Source organism: Lepeophtheirus salmonis, chromosome 7 (assembly GCF_016086655.4).
Source record: "Lepeophtheirus salmonis chromosome 7, UVic_Lsal_1.4, whole genome shotgun sequence".
NCBI lineage: Eukaryota > Metazoa > Arthropoda > Copepoda > Siphonostomatoida > Caligidae > Lepeophtheirus > Lepeophtheirus salmonis.
The window spans coordinates 16065404-16092784 of record NC_052137.2 but is presented as its reverse complement, the minus strand read 5'-3'; the positions used below and the strand labels follow the sequence as shown (position 1 = coordinate 16092784).

Genomic DNA, 27381 nt, shown 5'->3' with positions numbered 1-27381 from the left:
AAAAGACGGAGTAATTATTTCCTATGTAATTGCAAGATATGGGTTGGGATTATTAGCAGCTTGAAGCTAATGGAATGAAACATAATGACAACACTGCTCTCCTCCAACCTCTTCATCAAATCGTTTGGATTTCCTAATTAATTTTCAGTTTATTTTTTAACATACTGCTTACAATTTACACCCCTAACAACTTTCCTCTAGGAAGAGAGGAAGGGCCCCTGAGCGAGCGTCCAATCAAAAATATTAATCAACATAAATGATATTATTATTATTACTATTTTTCCATGTATTGCAAGATAAATATAGAGTAATTATCCTATAATTGGATAAAAAAAATGCTTGCTGTGAAAATTGTAATTAATGAAAAAAGGACTTGTTTCTAACTGTGTTACTTCAACAATGAAGCTTCCCCTCATTGGGTAAAGGAAAAGAAATACTATTTGACACCAAGCTCACATATAAAGATAAATTTGCAACTTTATTAATGTAACAATTTGAGACGATTATAATAGTTTATCGATAAGTAATAATACAGAAGATAAATTCTAAAATTAATTTAATCAGAAAATATATTTATTTTTATTTCTGTTCCCCTTATGAATATTAAATATTTTATCATTTAATATTCAGGTCCTGTTCTCTGCTCACAACAAATTAAAAAAATTGGGTTTTTTTTACATAAAAATATAGGTATGTACTCTCAATTTGGCCCAACTAACTCGTTTTAGGGCGCGGATGTCCCTAAATTTTATGGCAAACCCTAAAAGAGAGAAAACCAAATATGAATATTCTACAAACCCTCCAACAACAGCTGGTAACAACCTTCTCAAGAAAAACTTTGTTGCCCAATATATTCTTCATTATTATGAAAAGTGATGCTAATCGGTTGCATATTTTAGCTCAATCATTTTTTTTTTTTTTGAGTTGGCAATCTGGAAATTGATTTAATTTCTCTTGGCTGCTATAATGATTATCTAACTCCTGAGAAGTGAACTGCCCTTTTCACCACATACAAGCTATCTTTGTTGATCTCCTCTAAAATATTATTCTAATTAGATAGATCATCATGTTAATTTTCGGTTTGATCTTCTTTAATTTGTCCAAACTGCAAACGCCTAGTACCAGGGACAGAATACTACATTCATTCAAAATATTTTTATTTATTTAGTGGGTTCTAAGGCTACTGGGCCAATCTTTATTACTTACCTATTTACCATTTTTAAATTTATTTAACATGGGAAACATTTCTTACATAATTTCAACAAGTTTTACTGAATCTCACGCAAGATGTGCAATATTTTTGTATGTAAATTGACTTAGAGCTATGAACCAAACTATGTATATAACTTATTGATGCACTGATTTTTTTTACAGGGAAACCTTTACGAAAATTTTCACGTCGCAGTCGTCTGAAGAAGGCCAATAAAACAATTATGGATACGTTAAAAGGATACATCATCGTCATTTTATCTGCAGTATATTTGTCTCCAGTAAGCTCAGACTACGATCGTTCTACAGGTAAGTCCCTTTTTTCCTATATATATATATAGTCCAACTTCGTCTAAAAAGTCACCCAATTTAAGCATCTTATTGAAGTAAGTGACCATATCCAGTTCCCATAACATAAATAAGAGAACAGTGTTAAGCCTATCTGTGAAATCTCGGCCAGTGGTCACACACATTATTACATCTTGGGTTTTTATAGACCGGGGTGTATAATATATGTTCTACACCTTCGGAGCAGATTTATTTCTTTTGTTGGCAATCTAAACAAGGTCTTTTTTTCCATATATGCTATCCTTATTATTTAATTCTTAAAGACAGATCATTTAAGTATAATGTAATAAATAATGCGTGAGTTCATGAAAGACGAAAAGGAACAATGAGGGTTGCTAGTGAGTTATAAGTGTTTTGTCCTTATACGACTTGGAGTGGCAATGAGGTACAAAAATTGGAGTAATTCCAGCATTATTTCCTTGTTATATACGAAGTGGGATTCTTGTTTATTTCCTTCGATGATTTATGATCCGTGATCAAAAATATGGTAAACTTTGTAGCATTTTATTTGTTATTTTAAATATGGCTTTAACTTTTCTCTATCCCTTCAGGACAATCAGAAAAGGTCCATAAAGTTTTGAGTAATTTTGAAATTCAAATCTTTTTTATACCTTGGCGTTAAACATAAAAATAAACGACATGAATTTATTTTAAAGCATACTGTTAAATGATTTTAAATTCATTTTCAAAGTGTTTTTATGGTGTTTAGCACTTTTGTTATTTTTGGTTAAATGTAAAAATAAGTGCTCTTGCTTAATAGTCATTCATAAACTTTTGCTTTATGCAGTTGTGAGAATGATAATACGTGAAGTGAAATAAACAGCTCTCTTCCCAATTATTCTTCAAATTTTCAGAATTACAACGTTAAATTTCGGTTACTTTTATTTTATGTAGTAACAGGACAAATTTTATGCATCATTGCTCATAGATATTCCTCCTTTTAAAGTTCAATTTTTTAAACTTACAATTCCTATTGAGTACACAACAAAGAAAGATTACAGGTGACATACTTTGTTATAGACTCTCTATTGACGAGTTAATAAACAAAATATGTACCAATGCTAAAAAATAAATGTTTTCCAAAAATTTTATGTCTTTCTAGAATTTTATTCATTTATCTTTTTTTGTATTCTTTCATACACCTTTTTCAACTTTTGAATGGTTCCAAACTACCACATCTGGTTCAAAAGCTCACATGCACTAAACAAACACTTTTCTGTTTAACCTGACTGCTAAATACAGGATTGATTGTTGATCAATAATTTCTCACTACAGTATAAAATTCATTATAATGTGCTTACAATGTAAAAAGGAAAGTAAACTGAAAAAGGAGAGTGTAAGAGAGAAAATAGAAAGAAACCCTGATCTATATGTTCTTCAGTACGGCTTCGAAGGAACCAACAAGGGACTCCCATTGGCGTTAAAGGTTATTTGCAAGATTCAGACTCTTATATTTGCAGCGCATTTCAGCTGTATCTGCCCCTCGCCAACAATAGTAGAGTTGGCTCTCGGCGGGTTTAAATTAACACAAATATAGTCGGACTTTTAATTCCTTTACTGCGACGCGAATTGGATGTTTGGGATTGTTTGATTTCTTTTTATTGTTTATTTGTTAATTTTTTAACATTATAATTATTGGTTATATATATAATGTACATAAGGTTGTGTTAGTAAGAATTATGGCCACTACAATTGCTTAGGGCGGCAGTGGCTCTTCCTATTTCCTATCATTCACTTTAAGCCTGCTAAGCTAGCTATAGTTGGTGTTGGTATGCTCTCAACATAACCACTACGTCGTACGTACGTGCACGCTGTAAAATTATTGCCGGGTAGTTGGATGGCTTTGTGAGAGAGACAGAGAATGAAAAAGAAGTAAGGCTGAGGGAAGAAAAAAGGGAAACTACTTCGTACGTACTAAAGCATTAAACGCTTTAGTACGTACAAAAAAAGACAGAAAAAGTTTAACTAATGTCAATAATATACTTATATGTTAAATTAGTATGTATTAAAATTGCTTATAACTCTTAATGATAATTAAGTTGTTATAAAAAAAGTACAGAAAAAAATGGAGATCTTTGACAACAAAGAATATTGTTTATTTCTACTTAATATAGTTTTTCAACAAAGTTAATAATGTGTATTCATTTTTTATTAGATTTATTTGGAGGTATATAATATTTTTTGAATTACAAAATTCAGCTTTAATAGATTGAATAAATAAAATTAACAAGATACCCAGTAACTATATTGTTATACATAAGAATTTAATCATATCGCTAATTAATTAATCTACCAACTATTATTTTCTTATTTTCTATTAAAAACATACTTGGCCTATGAAAAAGAGAAGCTCAACTCTCAGATAGTATTAAAAATAAATATAATTACCTTCTATGAAGAAAGATCTTTTGAGAAAAACTTAGTTAACTAAGGGAAAATCAAAACGTTTTGTCATCGCAATCCCGCCCCCCCCCCTAACGAATCTCTCTCATGATACTATCGGAAATAAATAAATGTTGACAAAGCCACAATTCTTTTACATCGAGTTCAAATAAGGTAACTATAGTAGGTATAACTCTCATTAAGACTCGTACTAATAACCTAAGTCTAAATGTAGCAAAAAATCTATGATAAATTCAAATTAAATAATAAACCCCAGCAGTGAACAAGGTAGAAGAGTAGACTTATGAAGGCACGAGGGTCAGAACAGCTATGTCGAGAAGGACTCGAGTTATAAAAAGGTCATTGAGTCCTTTTAGTACAAGCACCAAAAAAAATGGGTTTATCTTTGTATATTATAAATAAAAGTTAATTATTTGTTTTGAATTATGTGTTTTTTCTAGTGTGCAATTTCGCTTCAAATGTGAATCCATTCCTTTACTTCTATTTGTTGGAATATTTTTATATTTAATTACTTCATCAGAACTACAAATTCAAGAACTTTTGTAGAAAAGTTAAAGTTAGAGTGGAAAAATCATCACTTTTTATTTTTTTTCCCAACGAAATTTTCAATATAGTAAGAAATACTAAAATTCCTATGTACACTAACTATCATCTTATAATTTACTTCGAGGGCATTACTCTGAGTTATATGTTAAAATATAACACAAATTTTTTTTAATGCTAATTTATCCAAATTCATCGTGTAGTCAATTTCAATCACATATTTTATACTTGGGAATAATTATGTCGCAGTTTAAATTAAAGTACGTATTTAAAAATCATAATTATTCTATAGAAAACTCAAGAATTGTTGAATATTTGTATATAATTTTTTTTTATATTTCTTTAATTGCTTAGATGGAGTTGGGCTGATTAAGGATAAGTATAGATTGTAGAATTATTTTTATTCCATCTAAACTAGAAATATTTTGGTAAAATCAACATACATAAAGTATATTTTTTCCTCTAGGGATCACCTGGGCTCTAGCGTACACACACTGAATTTAATATAATAACTTCTCCCTATTGCGTTGACTATGAGCTACGTTACTTTTTGAAAGTTATTATATGAAGCAATAACTTTAAATTATGATGTTTATTTATTTACGTCATTGCTTTGTACTTATAAAAGGAACACTAAAAAAAAATTGAAATTCCACAGATAAATTCTTAAAAACTTCTTTCTAACCAATATAGTTAGTAATTTCGTCCATCTTTAAGATATTTCACACTTTTTTAAGAACTATGAAACAGCCATTATTAAAAAGCACACACTTAAAAATAAGGAATCAATCGACTGATAAACTTTTGTTAAGCATTTGTTTTCATTAGGCAAAAGAGAACTGAAGAATAAAGTAAGTTGAGTAACGACAAAATACTTTTAGTGAGTTAAAAGAATAACTACTTTTTGGATACTTTTAACGCAATTTAAAGTAGGTAAAACAATCAAACTAATAATAAAAACTAATTTAATTGAGATTATGATGACCGATTAATGTATTATAAATGTTTTGAAACTCATTTTCCTTCAGCAAGTATTTAAAAAGAGGAGTCAAAATTCTTAAATAGCACTATCAAACAAAATCATACGTTGTTTTTGTCCCCATAACGAAATACCATCTTACTTTCTTAGCCTATTCTACCCATGTCTCCTTATTAAATAAAACATTTATAAGAGTATCAAATTAAAAAGGAGCTGCCTCAATTTAGACTTTTAGCTATCAGACGAGATATTTTCAAGCTTTCTTTATTCATTCTCTTTATTAAGCCATTGTGCCAATCTTTAACATTACGCAAAAAAAAAAAAAAACAGCTAAAGTTATATCCTTGATAAAAACACTTTGAAAATTGATTTAAAGTCTTTTTTCAATAAGGTTTTGAAATGTATTCATATAATTCATCCCAATCTTCAATGCATAAGTTTAAAAAAACTTTGAATACTAAAAATACCAAACACTTCATTGCCTTATTCTGGAGGTCCTGAGGGGTATAGAGAAAAAGTAATGCTAGATTTCAAATGAGGGAATATAACTCTACTAAGCTTAGCATATTTCGATTTTAATGAATTTTGCAACAACAATTTTTCTATTAATGTGTGGCTATCAGGCTGTAGAAGATGTAGTGAGGTAGGTGTCGTTTCTCTTTAATAAACAAAATTCTAAAGTTGATTTTTGGGGAAATACTGTCAGTTGCTATTATGAGTTAGAGAAGTAAGGAGAATGTATTAGCTGTTAAAAATAATTGTTGAAAATAATCAGTTTGAAATCAAATTTTATTTATAAAACTAATTGAAATTTAGCTTTTGAGTTTTTATTGGTGCAATTTATGATAATCCGTTAATTACTCCAATGTTTTATATACATAGAAGAAACAATTTTTAAATTCATTTTCAAAATTTGAAATTGGCAAAATTCTGTGAAAGAAAAAAAAGAAAAACCTCCTAAGAAATTGTATTTGAGTGCAAAAATGAATACCATCAGTCTGTTCTTAAACAAGAACTTTAACTTATTGCAGTCTGTTAAAATCGGGTTATTGACACTGGATTTATTCTGGAGAAACCAATATTTTTGAAACTTTGCCAAAATCATCGATAACTAATTTTCCATAAAAACCATCCACAATTATAAAAATTAGATATGTTGTTTATTAAATGATTCCTCTTTTTGTAAAACATAACTATCCCTATAAAAGCTCCAAATGAAAAGTTAGGTAAAAAAGTAAAAACATGAAAAATCACCTGGTATTATAATACAGAAGCTTGATTTATTCAGTGTAGGGACACAGGGGAGGTCACCTATATTATATAATTTGCGGAAATGTATACAAAAAATCTCATATTTGTATTGTCATTATGGAACATAAGCTAAACTTTACTGATTTTGTAGACTTGCTTTATTGCTTTTTGATAAAAAAAAGAGATGTGTGGCCTCACCTATAGTTTTAACTGATAGTAACCTGATGGGGTAATAATGAATCCTTCTCACTTTCATTAGAAAGGGAATCGATTACATGTATTTGACAAAATATTTTCTACATTTTCATACTACATACTTTAATCTCATTTATTTGATAAGAAATATTAAAGAAAAAAAGAAAAAAAAGGTATATTTTTAGACATTTTCTCATTACCTTCCAGACATAAATAGTCACAATCAACACTAAAGAAAGAAAAAAAAACTAATATCAATCAAAAATAAAATTTCTTAATTAATATATATTGTCATGAATAAGTGGTTATGATATATTCTCCCCCTATAACGACTACTACCTGTTCCTAAGTTTTTTCAAATTAAAATAATTATCCCCAGGGCTTCTTCTTCTAATTATAATTTTTTTTTATTCATTAGTAAAGAAGACCCCATAGCTAATTTATTTACTTTTTGCATCAACAATTTATTTTGTTTACAGCAACACAAGTCAACATTATTCGAGAGTGTTTGAATTGTTGATTATTTATGAATTAACGAGTAAATTACAATTGGGAAGACATACTTCTAGGTATATATGTATATGTATATATATATATGTGTCAAGTTACATGTTTGTTACAAAAAGATGGCTGTTTTGTCTTAATTGGACAATATCATATGTTTTAGAATAAAGTTGTATTTTGTACATATTAATTAAAAAGAAAATTAAAATCGTCACTCCTAGCTTTTTATCCTCTCTCAACCTCGACTGGCAAGATGGAATATACAAATTTGAAAAAAAAATAAGAAAAAAAACATGTAGTAAATCAATATCAAGAACAGAGTATGAAATGCCAGGAATTCTAAACGTAGGCTCAGATTTATATAAATATATATATAAATCAAAATCTAATGTAATACCTTTTTAGAATTGATATTACGTAGATTCAGCTGCTTCCAATCTTGCAAGAGTTAACTTAGAGACAATTGATTAAAGAAAAATACACTACATCTTCTTTTTAAAGAAAAACGTGGAGTGAGTCAATATAAGTAGCTTAGCTTTCATGACGGTTCATTAGATCAGCTGTGGCAAAAGAGGATTGGGAGACGGAAATGAACAAAAAATGTGACCAATGTTGATCTTCAATTATATTCTGAGTCCAACAAGGACTTACAAAATCATAACTTCCAAACATCTCTAGGTTACTCTCCGTCTTTTATTACCACAAACGAATGTTCAATCAGATTATGAATATATTTGAAGTTAGTTAAGAATAAAGTTGATTAACCAGGATTAAATTTATAATCCGAACAGCTGAGGAAAAGGAAACTCATTCTTCAGATTTCCAATTCCAAAAAACGGGTGAGTTAAAAGTCACTCGAATTTTAATGGTATTCATAGCTCTTTACAAGAGTAGCATTGTATAATACTAAAATAGAACAAAAAATATGAATTATTTTTAAAGAAGTCTTCATTCAAATATATTTTCATAAAATGCAAGTCATTATATAGGTAAAAAAACTGGTTATAAAAAATATGAACCCACATTTTAGTTTAAAGCCTACTTCCCTTTTTATTGTCTATATATCAATGTTACAAATATTAAAATCTATCTAAAATATAAAGGTATAGAAAAACATTATTAATCTTGAATAACTTTTTTTCAAACTAGATTTTACTGAAAAAAACCCGAGCACAATAAATTAAAAAGACAAATCTATATATATTCTTTTTTTACTTCATATATTAATTTATAATTAGCCTTAAAGTAATTTCAAACCAAAGTAAGATCAAAGAAAATATTTAATTGATTTAACGGTTCAATTCAATGGATAATTATTGTTAATTCGACATGTTGAGTTTGCAAAAGTTTCATATAAAAAAAATATGCATGACTTGTTTAATTTCATGAACCACACTATAGTAACAAAAAAATAATTCATTTGTTCATATTTTATTTTTTTAGCAAATATAGATCAAAGATATACATTTTTAACTTACATTTTTTATTATAATCTTTATTCTTATCATATATATGATGCATCAAGATAAAAACAATCTTGAACAAAAATCAAGTAAAAAAGAAAATCCAAATATTTTTTTACTTCATATAACATATTGGTACAGGCCAATATTTCATTGACTTAATGTAGTCATTTATGGCCTTTGTTTTAAAATTTGTGGGATTATTAAAAATAAAAAAGAGTTTATGCTACAGTTCTAATCTTTTATCTATTTAAAAGACTTATATTGGGCCGAATGTGACCCCTTTCAAATGTATAAAATCCATCAATTTCTTATACTGTTATTGTGTCAATCATTTCGGTGGAATTTGCAGTATTATTTTTATAGTAGAAATTGACAATCATTTTTGGAAGAATAAAAATGTAGTACGAAGTCAATTTAAATAAAAAATGATTTGTTGATATTATTTTTCGTAGTTGAGTATAATTAGATTGGAGGCATAAAATTTCAATTTGTATACGAAAAATAAAATTAATTTTATATTCAATAATATTTAATAAGTATTACCACATAGCTACATTTTACTTTTCTTGAGATGATTCCAAAATATTAAATGATCGGAAAAAAAAAAAATTATATACGAATCTAGTTGCTTCAGTCTTGGTCACTGATATTCTTTTTTTACATTTCATTATGAATCTTGTTGCTTAAGTCTTGATCTTTGGCACTGGAACACTTTTTTTTTTATCTATAAGTTTTATTCTTTAACGCTAGGACCCAGACGAGATCAAGGCCTTCAAAAAATGTTCTCACAAAAATGATTGATATTGAAAACAATATATTTTACTTGTTCATATGGAGACACATAGATTCGAAAGTTTATATACATGATGTACTTCAGAGATATCCAAAATATACTATAAGGAAAATAGTGACAAGGCAATTGAGATAATCAAGGAAAAAAAGTAAAAAAATATAAACTATGTTCATTCATACACACACCCTTGATGAACAGGTGAGTAGGAATTGGACTTTTGTAGTACACAAAGCGAATATAATTGTAATGTTTATCGATAAAAATCCCATACTGAACAATAAGGCCAATCATATCATAGTGCAGTACGTATATAATTTTAAACCTATAAAAATTCAAGATGATAATTCTTTCTTTCCCCATAGATATGTTTGTCTCTATGTGTTTCCATACAAATATGTGCATCTTAAAATATCCTTGAATCATGTTTAGGGGAACTTTTTTTTTTGTTATTTGTTGATAACCCTATTTGTTAACCATAGATACATACCAATATATTTTTTTGTAAACACATCCTTTAAAGTATCTATTTCAATTTTTAAGCGAACAAAACTCTGTCAAACATGATGAGAAAACGTTTAAATGTTCTATTTAAAAGTATTTATTCAAAAAAAAAATAAAAATCGATATACTATAATAATTTTAGTTTCACAACTTCTCTGGCAACTCAAGTTGCCAAACATCAGAAATGGCCAAAATGAAAAAATTCGACACATATCATTATTTCATTAATAATAAGATGGTATTTTAAACTATAATTCACAATAGGCCTAAAACTTTTATTGGCTGCAAATATCAATTACAATTTTTAAGTTTACGATATATTTTAATACGGTTTCAAAATTGCTAAAAATTGTTGATGATATGATATGATTTTTAATTCTTTGTTAGTTGCACACTAATTTATAAGAGTAAACACAATATGGACAAAAAACTAAAACAGTTGCATAACAGTATTCTATAAATAATAGCTATATCTCTTCACTAACATATAAAAATGAAAACACCAACCTACAAAAAAAAAAAAAAAAAAGAGCCCATATTGCAAACAATGTACTCCATGTACTGATTGTACTTGCGAAAGAATGTATAAATGTCGCTAAATATAAATTTTAATTTTAAACTTAAGAACGGAGCAACTTACCGCAATGGAAAACTTGCTCGGGAAAACCTATTCTCTTGAACTCAATATGCATAGGTTTGCAACTTAGATATAAGGAAATATACTTTATGTCTATGGACTACAATAAAAACAATTCTCCAAGCATGTGTGAGTATTCATACTGGAAAATGTGGGTTTTTTACCAAGAGTTCTTCAATATTAATTTGACCTACTTTTCTTTTTCAACAAAATCATTTGCATCAAATTGTTCTATTTGACTTGTATTCTTGCTACAAAAATTCATGAAGTATGAGTGTATTTTGATTTTTCATCTCTTTCATTCATGCATTCATGTTCATTAAACCAAATTCTTAACAAATCATAGGGATGATATTTCGAAGTAATAAAGAGTTTTGACAAGTACTCTTGAAAAAATATCTTAAAATAACACGTACATAAATAAGTATAAATAAAATTTGAAGGCAATGTTTACATTGACTCAAAAGTTACATTAAATAATTAGTTGGATTTTAATCACTTTTATCTCTGAAAAAGAGTAATATGTGCGTCGTAAATATAAATGTAATCTAGAGTTACAAAAATATTGTAGCTTGGTTTTGTGTTTAACGGCCACATACGTACGTATATAGACAGGCGGATTTCATATGAATGGTTATAAAATTTGTTAAAATAAACATTCTCGAAAACACTGTACCTAGGCAAAAAAGGAAACATAAGTCAAAGCAAATTAATATATGTATTATGTTCTATGATACTCAACACACCTGTAATTTATATTCCAGATGTATTTTATCATTTTATAACACCCTCCCGGTGGATATGCATATCTCTGTTTTCTATCAATTAATGATACTATACACCAGGTTAAAAAAAAACACAATTATGAATAACTATATCAACGTGTACAAATACAAAGAGTTGTAAATCCTAATCACTTTTTAGAGTGCGAGTATTGTTCTTGTCGGCAACCAGAAGAGTTATTTTTTATTTATTCTTTAAGTCTGTTGACATAATCCTTTCATTCCTGAGCAGAGAAAATCTGAGTATAAAATTAGCCACGAGTGAGTTATATCCTATATCACGAAGAGAAACGCTGAGCATTTGTAGCGGAGTTATAAGGGTAAGTCTTTGTTGCACTTAGAGTAGAATTAAAGATTGGCAAAAAATTAATTCCAGTTGATATGAAACTGGAGTATTAAGACAAAAAAAATTTGGAAAAAGTTTCGAAAAACTATAAAATCCCATTATTGGGCATGTTAAGGTGTCTAATTTTTTTTTCCAAAGTAAATTTTATGTTATGTCTAACAGATGGATTGAAAAAAAAGGCTTTCACCATTTACTTTTTTATCTTAATCTTAATTTTCTTCTGAAGAAGATTAACTTTTAATCTTTTTTTTTACAAATTATATTGATGATTTTTTTATCTTTTTATGCATAGTTACCTTAAAATAATACTAACCTAAAAGGAAGGACAAATCTCTACATAATTTGAATTATTCTTTCATAAATTTTTATTGACATTATGATTAAGGATATGGAAATTGTTGAAACAATTGTAGGCATACATTTAATAATAAGTATATAATTGTAACCTGTAAGATATCATTAAAAAGTGATGAAAATCGTTTCTTTATTGGACAGATTGAAAAAAGATACCAAAAATCAAAATGGTAACCTTGACAAATCTTTTTTGTTCGAAAAGAGCAGTTTAGATACCATGACGTTTGACTAGATCAGATACAAGTAGCTGTGACAAGGGAAAGGGGAAAATGAAATAAGCAAGAACATTGCCAAGAATTATTCTAATTCTGATACAAATTCCTACTCTCACCCCGACAAAGCCTTACAATGATAACTCTCTAACATATCTTTTAAGTTACTTTTTGTCTTTTTTGAGCATCCTCTAATGTTTAAACAAGTTTTGAATATAATAAAATTTAGAAAAAAATTATGTTCACTCCACAGGAATTAAACAATAGAGATTACAGCTCAGGACAATAAAATTTATTCTTCAGTTTGCCAACTCCAAACAAAACAGACAAGGTAAAAAATACAGTGGATTTTCATCACTAATTATGACTCTTATCTATTAATTTTCTCTATTTGGAAAATTCAATATTCCAAAGTTTGTGGTGAAAGTACATTTTTCTGACTTACTTTATAAAAATAATTTATTTCATATATTAATTTAAGTTAAAAAAAATATTGAAATTATTCCAGTTGTATTTGACGTGTTAACATCGAATAAGTCTGTAGTGTTTGTTGAAGTTTTCGTTATATATATTTATTTTAACTCATTTTTAAGAAAAAAAAACAAAAAAAACATACACACACATCGAAATCCAATTTTGAAATAAGAAATTCAATGTTAAATTTTTTAACTGTAAATTCTTTTTTCATGACAATATAAAATGGACTAATGATTTTTTATTACTGAACTAAATAATATAATAAATAATTATATAATTAATTAAAAATAAGATATGTCCGTATTTCATTGTATTAAAGTGGGAACAAAGATATTTTTTCAAAATATGCGTTATGCTCTTTATACAAATATGATATCTATTCCTTGGGCTAATACACTTTTGACATATTTACGAAAAATCAAGGACCCCCATTGTAAGGACCGGTCCTCATACTGGACTGGCCCAGAACGTAAAATTTAAAACCAACACAACACTAGGTGGAGTAAGGTTCTATTGGTCATTAATATGAGACATAAAATTGATCGTTGTCCATTGTCAAGTAACTTTTATCTGTTCTTAAAAAAGCTCCTTATTTTAAAGCGTCCTCTACATATATCATTTTTATAAATTATGAATGGGGTCATAAACTTTGCAGTTATTACGATTTCGTGCCACCATTTTTAATGAACAGGTTTTTATCACACAACTTAAAGACAATTAAAACAAAAATAAACTAGTTTTGTTTTTACCCTGTGCCTCTAATTGTTAAAAATGCCAAAGCAACAACAAAAGAGGCACAACGTGTACGATGTCCACCACTTTGGTGTCGGTACCGAGAAGGTGTCAAATACCGTTGGTATCCATACTTCCTGTAATATCAAGAAATTAATTAAGATGGCACCCTCTCCCATATAGCCAAGAATAGCCAACACATCTCTAGCAACAATATGGCAGATTTATATCTTGCCTTAATATGATCCCCCTCCAGCCTCTACCTCAACCTACTATAATTTGCAATTTGGTGTGTCTGGGAGAAGAATTTCTACAGCGCCTCTCATCCAAATTTGGAATCCTTTCATACTGCCATTATGGCAGCTTGCTACTCTATGAACACGGCCTGCATTGTCAAGTGCTGCCAATGGATTCACCAAAATGTCAAGGCTGATATTATTTGTGCAGGAGAACATATTGACAAAATAATTTAGCTTAATATAGTACTTAAATATATAACAAACTTATTTTGAAGTTGTCTTTTCTTGATTCCATAAAAATTATGTTTTTCATAGTTTCGTAATGCTACTGGAAATTGTCAGTTCCCGGTCTGTATTATCGCAAAGTATTACACGGCTTAACATTTAAATTTTGTATCTTTAATACTTGAGCATATTTTGTACCTGTTCTTAATTTGGGTTTAATTAAAGTTTAAATTAGGCTAATAAATTGTTTATAAGATTGATTTATTATGACAACATTTTTCAAAGGTTATGCTATGTGACGGCTTTTGTGGCTGATGGGGACGCATCCATTAAATTTAATATGTGAGCCGTACACCCCTTAGGTATAGATACATAAATAAATATTTGCAAATGCACATACATATAAGGGGATATTTTTGTATGCTTCTCCAATAAGTATATCATCCATCTTATAAACAGCATTATTGGAATAAATATCAAGTAATATCCTCTAAGGATGTATAGCCTAAATTAAATATATAAATTTGTGAGGACTTTTTAAAAAACCGAACATACAATTATTTTAGAAATAGTTGAAAGAAATTTATTAGCAAATCATATATAAAAAATTGAATCTTCCTCTCTAATTATAATACCTAACATAACCAAGAGAGTCTGTGCTGTACCTATTTGCAAAAATTTAAAAAACATTTCATACAAAAGGATTCCCTAAAAACCTTTCAAGAAGAGAGGCTTGAATTTTGGCTACTAAAAGAAAAGAAAAATCCACTATGCATTAAGCCAGCCAGAGGTTTGTTCATCATTTTGATTATTCGTGTTTCAAAAGAAACTTTCAGAATTGACTTATAGGAACTCCAACTTTAAATGTATTTGATTATAATGCTATCCAAACCTGTTATTTATCAAAATTAGGAGACAAAGAGCTGCCGATCCAGGTCATTTAGGATTTTAATTGCCAAAGAATAATCTCCAATCCCTGAAGAAAATGTGCATTGCAGTGTATCAATTGATGGATACAAATCTGTAGGAGTCATACTCCCATATAAACAATGCTGTTATCTCAATATACAATCTAATAAATTAAAACACAACTTTTTAGCCAAAGAGCTCAATCGTACTCCGAATGTTTTTCTTTTTATAACCCTCTGTTAGTAAATACCCCTCTTGTAAAGCTAGTTAAAATTGAAACCCCAAAACTAAAACGTATTGCATTTTTATGATAAACAGTTAAACGATTATAAAAATTTAAAGCTTGTATCAGCTTTTAACTATTTTATTCAAGCTCATAAGATATCTCAAGGATAATCAATCATCTATTAAAGTAATCTTAAAAACTTGAGTTAAAACAACAAGATTAAATATATTATTCTTATTGTATAAAAATTAATTTTTTAATTGTAATAGAAACTTATTTGAAACATTTAATACAAAGTTTAAAAGTTTATAAAATTTTGTGGCCACTGTAGTAGTCACACTTAAAAAAGAATAATCCAAGAAATTAAAAGAAAACAACAAAATAAAATTCACTAAGTCTGAGTAACAAACTGCTAAATGTCCAAATAAACCATAAACAAGGCATATTCAAGATAAATAAAGAATTCCATATATGTAATCAGATTTAATTTTTCAGGATATAAAGGTATAAAATATAGATTTCAAGGAATAAGAAGCCTTTTCATAAATCTGGGGGTGTATAATATCCATATTTTTCAAAAGGAAATATTAATATTTTCAATGTATTCCTATTTAATTTTAATGTTGTATAAGGTTACAAATAGCTATGATTTTGTTTGTTGTATTCAAAAATGAGGAATTTATTTGACTTTCAAAGAGAAAGTACCTTTTTCCACATTTTTGTTTCTTACTTACAAAGCATTTTCTCCGTTACAAGAATAAAAATAAATGCCATGTTTTTGGATGTCTTGAAACACGTTTTTACAAACTATATTTAATAATTTTGTCTTCTATTTAGATATATATTATAAACCAAATATATGTAACAATAAATCACGTAGATGTGGTAAAGTATAGGCCACAATCGCAGAAATTTCGGAGTATTGTAGTATTTTTTATATTTTGTTAGGTAAAATCGTGACTGGACACCCATCTAGGTATGTTACAAAATGCCCATTGACGGGGAAAAAAAAGCTTGCAAGACTTGTGTGCGGTTTTCTAGAAGTGTTCTGGGGATCCCCATAGAAATGATGGATTTTTATTATTTAAAAGGGGAAACTCAATTTGAAATAGTAGTTTTTTATTTAATATAGATAAATTTTTTATCTTTTAACCAGTTTAACAAAATTTCAATACGTTGCATCGTTTTATCGCACCATTTGCTGGAAATAAGTCACCTCAAAATCGCGTTATGTATGTAGTGTCTTGTAAAACAACCATCCAACCTGTCGATGCGAAATACATACGTTTTAACTCTACACGAGCTCATTTAATTTGTATTACTACGCGACATGAAATTATTTTATCGCACAATTTTTTTTCTCAATTCCAGCTATTTAAAAGTAACATCTTTTTTACAATACTATATTCTGTTATTTTTGAAAATTTCATTTAATTCTCTTGAATTATTCAGAAAATAGTTTTTTTTTTTTGTTAAAATATCATATTAGATCATAAATTTTTGTGTAAATAACCAGAAGGACCAAAAATTAGGAATTTTTTATGATAAATTGATCATAACTTCCTTAATATTGGAGCTCAAGAGATCATTTTAGTATCAAAATGTCTTTTTTTACCATTATCTATTAGAAAAAATAGGTTCAAAGGAAAATATTAAAAGGAAATTTTTTGTAACATATCTACGTGACTATCTAAATCCATTGTTGATTGCTGTTGATAACTAGGTATGTAAATATTGGCTAAATGCAGAGAGAACACTATTGTAAAGGATGTAAATTATTTGATTTTGGACATTTTTTAAAAAATCAACCAAATATCAACACGGTGTTTTTCATACTTTTTCTCTCAGGGATATTTTATCGCTCACTAAAATTTAGGCAATATTTTGATAGCTTGTTATTGCTTTATATTTACTATCGTTTATATTCTCAATAAAAAAAAAAGGTTATAAATGAATTTAAATAAACCATGGCTATATTGATAATTCTATAAAGCTTCAAATAATGATAGAAAAAAATTGCACCCAATAGTGCAGGTAAAATTAAAACAACTATTATATATCCACCTAATTGACTTAATTTTTAAGATGTCCTAAACACAAACTTGATTTTGAAATTTATTTTAAAAGTAAGTAGTGGATAAGCCACGTGTAATTTACATACTCAGTCATTTAATAAAATTATCAATTCAATGAATATAATAATTATAATTAAAAATAATAATTAACAGTTGGCAATCAATAAAATACAGATAGCTAGCTACGTTGCTCCATTTAGAGTTTAAAGTTTCAGAACTTTGCTTAATCAACATTTAAAGTTAAAAGATCGACAATATTGACATCTCTATTATCAACAAACAATACAATTTTGCAAACATTATTTGTTGTATGAAAATGAATAATGCATTATGTATAAATGACTTTCTATGGATCGATCTGTTTTTTTTCTTTTTTACATAAATATGTATAGACAATATAATATGTTTGCAGGTAATATATATTAAATGGATCTATGTATTTTTAATTGTTCTTTATTTGTACGCTAGGGATTTGGGTAGGCTTTTAAAGAAGGGTTATTCAAATAACATTTGATTCAAAAAATATTTTGCAAAAACTTGAACATTTTTATTGTAAGTTAAAATAAATATATGACAAAGATTTGGATTATTTTAATAGTATAATGTAGAGTCTCAATTTAAGGAATACATTCATTTATGGTGATCTTAAAGTGATCAATGATATCGTTTAATTTGAGAAATTTACATTTCTTGATAAAATTTGCTTTATGGCTTTGATAAGTGATGAAAATCCTCTGTATTATTTAGCCAGCTACTTTTTCGGATTTTTTAATGTGAAGAATGAATTTTCTTTTTATCAGCTGTTGGTATTATTATGTAACTCCTGAGTAGTTAACCTCCTTTTCTACTATATTCAAAACTTGACTTAGCATTCTTATGTACTCATAAAAGACAGAGTGTGTCCCTGCGGATTTTTTGTGTAGTTGTAATTGTAAGTCATTCTTGGACTCAGAATAAAATCAAAGATCGGCCTAAGTGTATTTCTTGCCAATGTTATGTTTCATTTTGTTCTCCCCCTCATCTTTCATCACAACCTTTCGATTTAAGTAATTCATATTGAAAAGTTTATGCATAATATTTTAATACAAATAAATTTTTTATTGAGAGTTTTTGTTCAAATATCTAACAAACCCCTTTTGCTTAAATAGAAATCATCTTTTTTTCTAAAATAAAGATCGCCCTAAATTGTATTTATATATTGGGATTTTTTTGTTAAAACTCAGCTTTCTTTTTGCTAAAAGTTAATCTTCTATAGAAGAAAAACAGTGTGGTACACTTATTGCCAATCTTTTTTGCATTATTGTTCATGTGCCTCTCTCCTCGTGCCAAATAACCATAATCAGTCACACTAAATGCACACCCTTAAAATACAATAGTTGAATTTGACTCGGGGATAAATGTTTGTATTTTTTATACTTCAATTAAGAAAAAGGTTATTATATCATGATTATTGACTTTTTGCTCAATCTTTCATTTTTTATAATATATCCTTCATTCCCCTATTGTACAAATCATATAAATATACAATAAAGCAGAAATTATTATAAGAAGCAAAATAATAATGCATTGTGATAGGCAATAACTAAAGAAATTAAATGTAATTGTAAAAAAAGTTGTTTCTTTATTGCAAAAAAAGCAATATATAAATAAATATGTCTAAATATTAGCTAACAAATAGAATTTGACCAAATAATAATAATAATGAAAAAGCTAAATCTCTTTTCATTGTTTCAATTTAAAGTACAAGCATGTTCTCTTATAACAATTGTGATATATAAAGAATCAATTTTTTAAATTATTTATTATCCTTGATTTTATAAGTTGGCAATAGCAACAATTAAGTACGTTAATAGATGGTATGCTTTTTTTGGCATCTCCATTGATTACACACTATCAATATTTTCTAACATTGAAGGAAAAAAAGTAGCTGCTCTTCTACACAAATGACAACGTTAAGACATTTCATTTAGAAGTGTCTTACTTTTTGATTGGATTTGCAAATATATTTGATATACATGGTTATACATATACATGTTACTTGGAGAAATGTACCATTGAAATCTGAACACTAACTATTTCAATGATTAATTAAGGTTGAGTTATTGAAATTAAATAATTTTTATATTTATTAAAGCATAAACAATTAATTATAAAACTGAGCTCTCTATCTTACGTACAAGTTGAGAAAATGACCCTTGAACGTAATCTTCGAAATTCCATTTTCCAATTGGGCGTCTCCAAGACCACCGTCTACACTCTCAGCAAGTTCAAAACGTTTGAAAGGAAGAAGGTCTCTTTCAATGAGGCCATCATTACCACTAGAAGTGGCTACATGAATATATACTATTAATTTTATTGAAAGTTTATTGTTAGTGAATCAATTATATCGTGTTGAAATTTAAAATTCAAAGTGTTGAGATTGTAATGGACTCTATTTCAAATGAATTCAAGTAGTTAACTCAATAAATATAATTAATCATAAGTATTATATGAAGAAAAAAAAATGTAACATACTCGTCTAATGTTTGATTGGAAGATGTTTACAAAATATAAATATCATGGGTTTTCTATTTAGTGTAGAATGTTTTTGTCTCACGGGGTTATTCAATTACTCCGTCCATGTGCAGCTTGGAAGACACAGCATTAAAGATCAGAAAGAAATAGAGGAAACTCTCTGCTATCTTAAGAAGATTTATTTGGCTTTAAGAAAGCTTTTGTTTGCTAAACGTAGCTTTTTATGATGCCACAGAAGTTGTTTCTTTTTTGTTCTTTCTCGTGATGTTTACAACTTTTTTTTCTTTTTGTAGAATTCATCTTGTTAATTTAATTATAATATTGAACTTATGGAGGTTGCGTAGACAGTAATTTGGTAATCTCAGTGCCCTAGTGGATACAAAAGTATTTGATCACAGGTTCATCCTTTCACCATTTCGTTTATAGTATTGTGCATTATAGATATATTACAGTTTTGGACTTTTATCTAGTCAAAATCACGTTTTGTTTCCCCTACAACGATATATTTTGAAAATTCCGTCTTAAATAGAAGAATTTAATAGCAACGTATGTGTCGTTTGCACAGTTTTATTCGATATTTTCAATATCTTAATAAAGTCATATGTTAATAGCTTCTTCATATAGAAAAAAATCAAAACAAAGAATAATTTGAAGATAAAAATATCTTAAAATTCAGTTTCAAAAAAAAGTTTATCAAATAATGATGTGTATCAATAAGAATAATTAGTTATTATCTACTATTTTTTATCATACAAGCATATAATAAACTAAAACTTCACTAATATTAGTATCAATATTTTAAGTAAAAATCATTAGAAATTACAAATCAGACTTGAATTAACTCCTTCTTCCAGACAATACAATTCCAATGCAATATAATAATTGAAAGGATGTGGCATACGTAAATATAATAAATTAAAATATCTTGACACAGGATTATCAGAATATGCAAATGATACATAAGTTATTATGTTAATATTTAAACAAATTAAAAGTAATAATAAAGACCTCTGAGTAAAATGAAAGACAAATTTTAAATTTAAATATACTTAATATTTGCTTATATCAATCTTCATTCATTTAAGATGGACAAACTTCAATGTTCTTCGAGACATAGGGCAAAAAAAAAGATCCAAGATAGTTACTCCTCTACAAGAGGTCCTAGAATAATGATAAGATAAGAAATAATCAAAAAAACAAAAACCATATCAACTATACCTCCAAAGTGAGTAGTTTTGACTCCTTTCATAGGGATTAGTCAGTTTATTTATATAAAAGAATGAATATATTCATTGTTTAAAACTGAGAAGGGTTCATTCACTTTCAAATTCAGATAAAAGGCTATGGATGTGAATTTTTAAATAAAAATAAAAGAAATGGTTGATATTACAGACATCAAACTAAAATATATAACCTTTTGATATTGATATATACTTTTAATTAGAAAATTGTTAAGGCCGAAGATCATTTTTTGGATTTTTATGTTCTCTAAAAGATAGGATCAAAGGAAAATATTTCTAACTTGATCATCCACCTCAAGAGATTATATTATTTAGAACTCTGTATTCCATGAGAGACGATGGGATGCCAATTCATAATACGAAAACTACCAGGCTTCATAAAGGGAAAAATTGACTTTGTTCTCGGGAAGGAGATTATAGGATCAAATTAATGAAGAGATCAATCCAGGGAGTGCTTAAAAATTTTATATACCAAATATCAATAATTATTTTTAGTGAAAAGGGCGGGTTACGTAAATAAATATAATACATTAAAATCATTAATAATATAATTATATTGTTGTCGGTTTGCGTATACAACCTCAGGAAAAATAAGATCATTCAAAAAATACAAAATCGAAGAACTAACACATAGAAAATCATATTTTTGTATTTTTTAATATATAAAACATGGGATTTTGCCTATAATATAAGCTTTGATATTTTTTATCACTATGTATGCTGAATCAGTTTAGAGGGTATGAAGAAAAGTGTCGTCTTCATCATTTTTCACAAATTCAAATAAGTTTTATCATCGTACTTTTCATTTCTTGATTAGATACCAAAAGGATTCGGAACAATAATAGTCGCAAATTACTATCATCCCAGTTTTTTAAACCAAATGCCTGAGAGAAAAATTGAGATCAGCTTAGGATTATGTGCTCATAGATAAATAAATGACTGTGGATTCAATTAATTGTCAAAAATTTCGCTATTTTTATTATTCATCTAAATTTTCTATTGTTTAATAAGATTTTCAATAGATACATCAACATTCTTAACCGCCTTGAATGAAGCATATTTTTTTAAGCAAACCTTCTTTATTGCCGATAAAATAAATTCAGCATTTTTTTAAAATGTTGTCAAATCCCTTACACTAAAGATTTTTTTTGTCAGGTTAGCGTTTCCAACGTTGATTTGTTCACTTCGAATACTATATTATAAAGTATTTAGTGAACATATTCATATTATTTAATAAAAAATAGTCCAATATTTGACGTGAAATTCGTTATTGGAACTCTTTTCTCTCTCTCTTTTTTATAACAAAAGGTTGATAGATAAAATAAAGACAATGTCTTGATCTTCAACAAATTTATCATTCGAGTATATAATTAAACAGGAATAATAATATAATACTTCATATACTTGAAACTCTTATTTGTCCTCTTATACAAAAGGAATTTAAATACCATCTTAATCTTATTTGGTATAAAAATGAATTGTAATGTTAGAAATATATATATTAGAATAAATTAAGAACACGAATATATGTAGGTATGGTCTCTCTTTCATGATATAGTATATTTAGTAAAATGTCTCTTTTTACAAAGATCATATCATTTTCATTCTCCCATTAATATTATATATTTATTCATATTTAAACCCGTCTCAGAAGATGTAAAAAAATATTTTGTAGGAACGACGTTTCTGCTGAAATAGATAGCCATTGATGAAAATGGAAGACAAAATTTTTTTAGTTGTTAACGAAATATATATTGTTATTATTTCTAAAGATGTTTTCATTATACATTCTTTCTTCAGGAAAGAACATATACCTTGGTATAAAGTGTAGGCATGGCTATGTTTGCTCATGAATTACGGAGAGTAACGCTGAGGATCTACAAGAGGTGTAAGTCCATGTTAGACACGGAGTAAAATTGGAAAAAAAAAGTCAGAATTTTCACAATAGAGAGCAATAACTAATAAGGATATTTAAATTATTGCTCTTATTAACATATACGCTTTTTAAAAAGTTAACTTTCACCTCAATATAGCCAATATTCACAACCCTTTTTTGAAATCATTGAATTCAGAAATATGTTAATTATCGTGCATAGAAAATTGCCATGGAGAAAATTGTTAGTCCCTAAATTTGTCATTCGAAAAAAAAATTCCTTTTATTTACTAACAAAAAAAAATACTTCTGCTCAAAATTTGTTTTTGAGCAATGGCAGGGCCACCAAACACGTTAAAAACACATTTAGAAGCCCATTGAATACTTCAAAATAAGCACCTAGCCCCTGAATTTTAAAATTTTAAAGTACATTAACTGCAAATAACAATAAAAAACAATTGTTTATGTAATACGGTATTTTAAATGGTACAGTCACAGTCCAAACGTTACGTTTAACTAAACTATTATAACCACTGTTGGTGATGGTTTATGAATTGAATGGTGCCTTGACGTAGTCTTAATCAACCCATGGGCCGGGGCTTTATTTTGGAGGATTTTGAAGGGGTTTATATGGTTTGTGAAATAGCAGCTGTGGTTTTAGCCAGTTTGATATCTTTGCCTTAGCCCGAATAAACCTGATGGGCCTGGAGCTTATTTAAATTTATTTGGAGGGAACCTTAATACATTGTGAATTGGCTTTGGGGTTATAACCTGTATGGAGTCCCTCTTGTAGTCTTAAAATATCTGTGGGTGTGGGATTCATTTAGCAGTACTTGGAGGGGGGGGGGCATAAATGCTTTGTCAAATGACGATAGTAGTTTTTAACCTGTAGTGTGGCTCTGCCATTCACAAAAGAAGAAATTTTTCGAATGGCCTTTTTCCACAATTGCAATTTTCTATAGAGCAATTTTCCCAAACAAACCATTTTTTACCGGTAATTTTCCTAGAACTGCATATTATGTCATAATCAAGACTTCTTTTATCGTATTCCTGTTCAATAGTTTATAATTGTACTCATATTTGCTAAATTATTTACTTTTACTAACGCATCTATATTAGTTTGCTTAACAAAAACTTTGAAAATATTGAAAAAAATAAATGGTTATTTTATTTTCTTTCAAATGAAGGATATTGTATTTGAATCTAGGGGCTATGTGAAAAAATATGAGAACATATATTTCTAAATCTTAGATATTATACTTAATTAAAGCATGCTTTAATTGTTTATGTGAGAAAAGATTTAAATATTTTATCGGAAATCTAGTTGTAGAAATAAGATGTTACTATGTCAGCATTCTATTAAAGCAATGAATAGTTTGACAGGGAAGAACATTATAAGGATCTTATAGAAGTAATGTCTTTAAACAAGGTGACAAAACGCGTTTTGTTAGTTTGAACAGATTCATGGCCTTTGTAAAATTTTATCGCTTCGAAAAGAGTCATTTTTTTATGATACCATAGATGACGTCACGATATCATTTTTTATTTTTATTTTTGGTTAAAATAATTCATTTCTATTCTACAATACAAACAAAGTAAATAAAGAATACCCATAAAGATAAAAGTAGATCATATAAATACAAATCAACAGGACAATTACGTTAAAATAAACATAAATGTACATTATAGTTCATTGGAATGTCTTGAAGTAAAATAACCTGATATAATATAAAAAAAAAAAAAAAAAAATTTAAATATCAGCTAAGGTTAATAAAAACAACGATGTCTTCTTATTATTGACTTGAGATTAAAATATTGCACGGACCTCGAAAAGGAACAAATTTGATGATATTTCCGGCCCATGCCCACAACGAAGATGATGACAGAGGTATTTTGATAGAAAGTGCTTAATATCGAGCCTCTACGCTCATCATTATAGCTCTTAATTCTTCCTCATGTAATGGATAGTCAATAGATGAATTTTGGCATAAGCTCATTTTTAAAAATCATGGTTGTGAAGGAGTAAAATATTTAAAATACCTCTCAAGAGGAAGACAGAATCTCCCACCCCAAAAGATAGACTCCAGTCTTTAGTCATGATAACTTAAAATTTTATGATGGAGAGCAGTCTTCTCTAATAAAAACGGATTCCTAAACTTATTAACAGAATGCAATTTCCTCCTTTTTTCGCGAATTATATCAATTGTTAAATCTGAAAGATAAGTAGGTCTTTCTTTTCCATAAAATTCTCTCAATAGACACTAAAAGTGGCGAAAAAACTTCCAAATCCCGATTAGTTAAGGGTGTTTCCATTTGAATCCATTCATAATATTTAGAGGACGTGAAATTCACCCCCCCCGCCCAGTCTCTCAATGGGTATACACTTAATTCCTCCACAACCTTTTTGTAACATTTTGGAATTATACTAGATAAAAGGCAGAGCCCACCGCCTAATTTATACTTTGGACGCATTAAAGCAAGAATATAATTTTTATGGAAGAGACCCTTAAATCATGCATCTTGTTGCATCATTGCAGATTCTGCTAGAGAAGGAATTGATTTAGCTCTGTATATTAAAAGAGGAACAATTATCAAATTGTATAAATCAATGCGTTTTTGTAGAGATAAGTGAAGCCATTTTTGAATCTGTTTGTTGACCCTCATATTTAATTGTACCCAATTGCCTCTTGATATCCATTCGATACCTAAGATGTTCACCTTCAGTAAACTCTGCAATCTTTGATTATTGTAGAATTATCCGGCTTCCAAGATCCAAGGGGGAAGATGGCGGGTTTCGATAGATTTATTTCTAATCCAGAGTTGACTTTAAATTTGTTAAAAATAGTCAAAAAACTTTGATCCTGTACTGAAGTTGAATTTCCAAATGGTCTTCAATCATTAACATTATATCATCAGCATATAGGTCAATTAGATATGGAATCCCACAAAAAGAGACAATAACTCCCAAATACTATTTCGAAATGGTTCTTGTTAGTTCATCGATTGCAGATAGAAATAGCAGGGGGAGCTCCTTTTAAGAGATTCAATTGCTGTAGCTATATTTTGTGAAATATCCGTAATTTTTCTGTTTCTCAGGAAACATTTTTGTTCATCTTTAATGTTTTGGTTTAAAATGAGTTCCATTTGCTTAGCTAAAACACCAGACAATATTCTGTAAGCTTCATTTCAAACTGTGATGGGCCTCCAGTGATTGAAATCAGTGCCATCATCCTTTTTAGGTATAAGAGCTATCCTCTTTTTTTGTATGAAAAAGGGGCATTTTTCCAGACTTCTCCATGGATTTTCCTACTTTTAAAAGGTATGGAACAATTTCTTCTGGTACGACAAAGAAAATTCGCCCACAAAGGCCATCCGGACCCGATGCTTTGGATTCCTTGAAATCATTCTCCATATAATTTACGATGTTAGCCTTGGTAAATACTTCAACCTTTGAGGGTCTCCTTTTCTTTGGGAAATTGAGTCTCTCTCCGCCTAAAATCTCCAAGAACCTTTTATGGATATATTGCAATACTTCAGAAGGCTCATCGATTCTTCCATTGTTAACAACAATTTTTGTATTGTAGTGGCTTTGTGTAGATTATGTTTGCGAAGTAAATATTTGGTTCTAAGAATGGGATCGGTTTCGCAATCTACTTTTCTTCTCATTTCAGTTTCAGCCATGTCAAAGGTTTTGTATGAATTGTAATAATAAATTATTGCACTGTTTTAACAGCAATATGAGACAATAATATATAAGCACATCGAGAAGGCAGAAAACTAAGCCTTTTAAAAGATTAAATTTGAAAAACTTTTCGAAATTACATTCCCTTAATATCCATTTTGGCACTTTAAATTCATAACTGAGGGGAATAAAACGAAGAGTTAATTCAATAATTTTGTGATCGGTCGACGGATCTGGTCTATATGAAGCATTTTTAACCTGCTTAACAAAAATAGACAATATTAAGGCTAAATCGATTCTTGAAGATCATTCCGCAATACTCCAGGAAATATTATCCTCTGAACTAGTTCTTTTCGTCAAATCCACAAAATTAAACTTTTTTATAAGTTCCACAATACCGCAGCATTAAGATAAGATCACGCTGGCTTATCCAGATCTACATTGAAATCTCCAATCAAAAGCATTGTAGAATTGTTATTAGTTTGAGAATCAGTAATAAACCGAAAAAAAAGTCAAAAAACTTTATTTTCTCTTGTTCTCTAAATAAACAGTTGATGTTTGATTTGAATCTATTAGCTCAGCCCCGTTCGGTTCTTGAGCTTTACAATCTTCCCCAGGTCTCACACATATTTTTCCCCTTTGAACTAGCTCCTCTTCTTGAGAGA

General features: G+C 28.4%; 1 protein-coding gene across 1 annotated transcript in view; it reads left to right on the top strand.

Annotated features, from left to right (window-relative positions):
* LOC121121663 (protein turtle) overlaps window positions 1–27381 on the top strand; it is a 403438-nt gene that overhangs the window by 106161 nt on the left and 269896 nt on the right. Inside the window, exon 2 of the mRNA XM_071889943.1 lies at window positions 1375–1518. Coding sequence (XP_071746044.1) covers window positions 1434–1518 — 85 coding nt within the window. The 5' untranslated portion in view covers window positions 1375–1433. The remainder of the gene's footprint in view (window positions 1–1374; window positions 1519–27381) is intronic.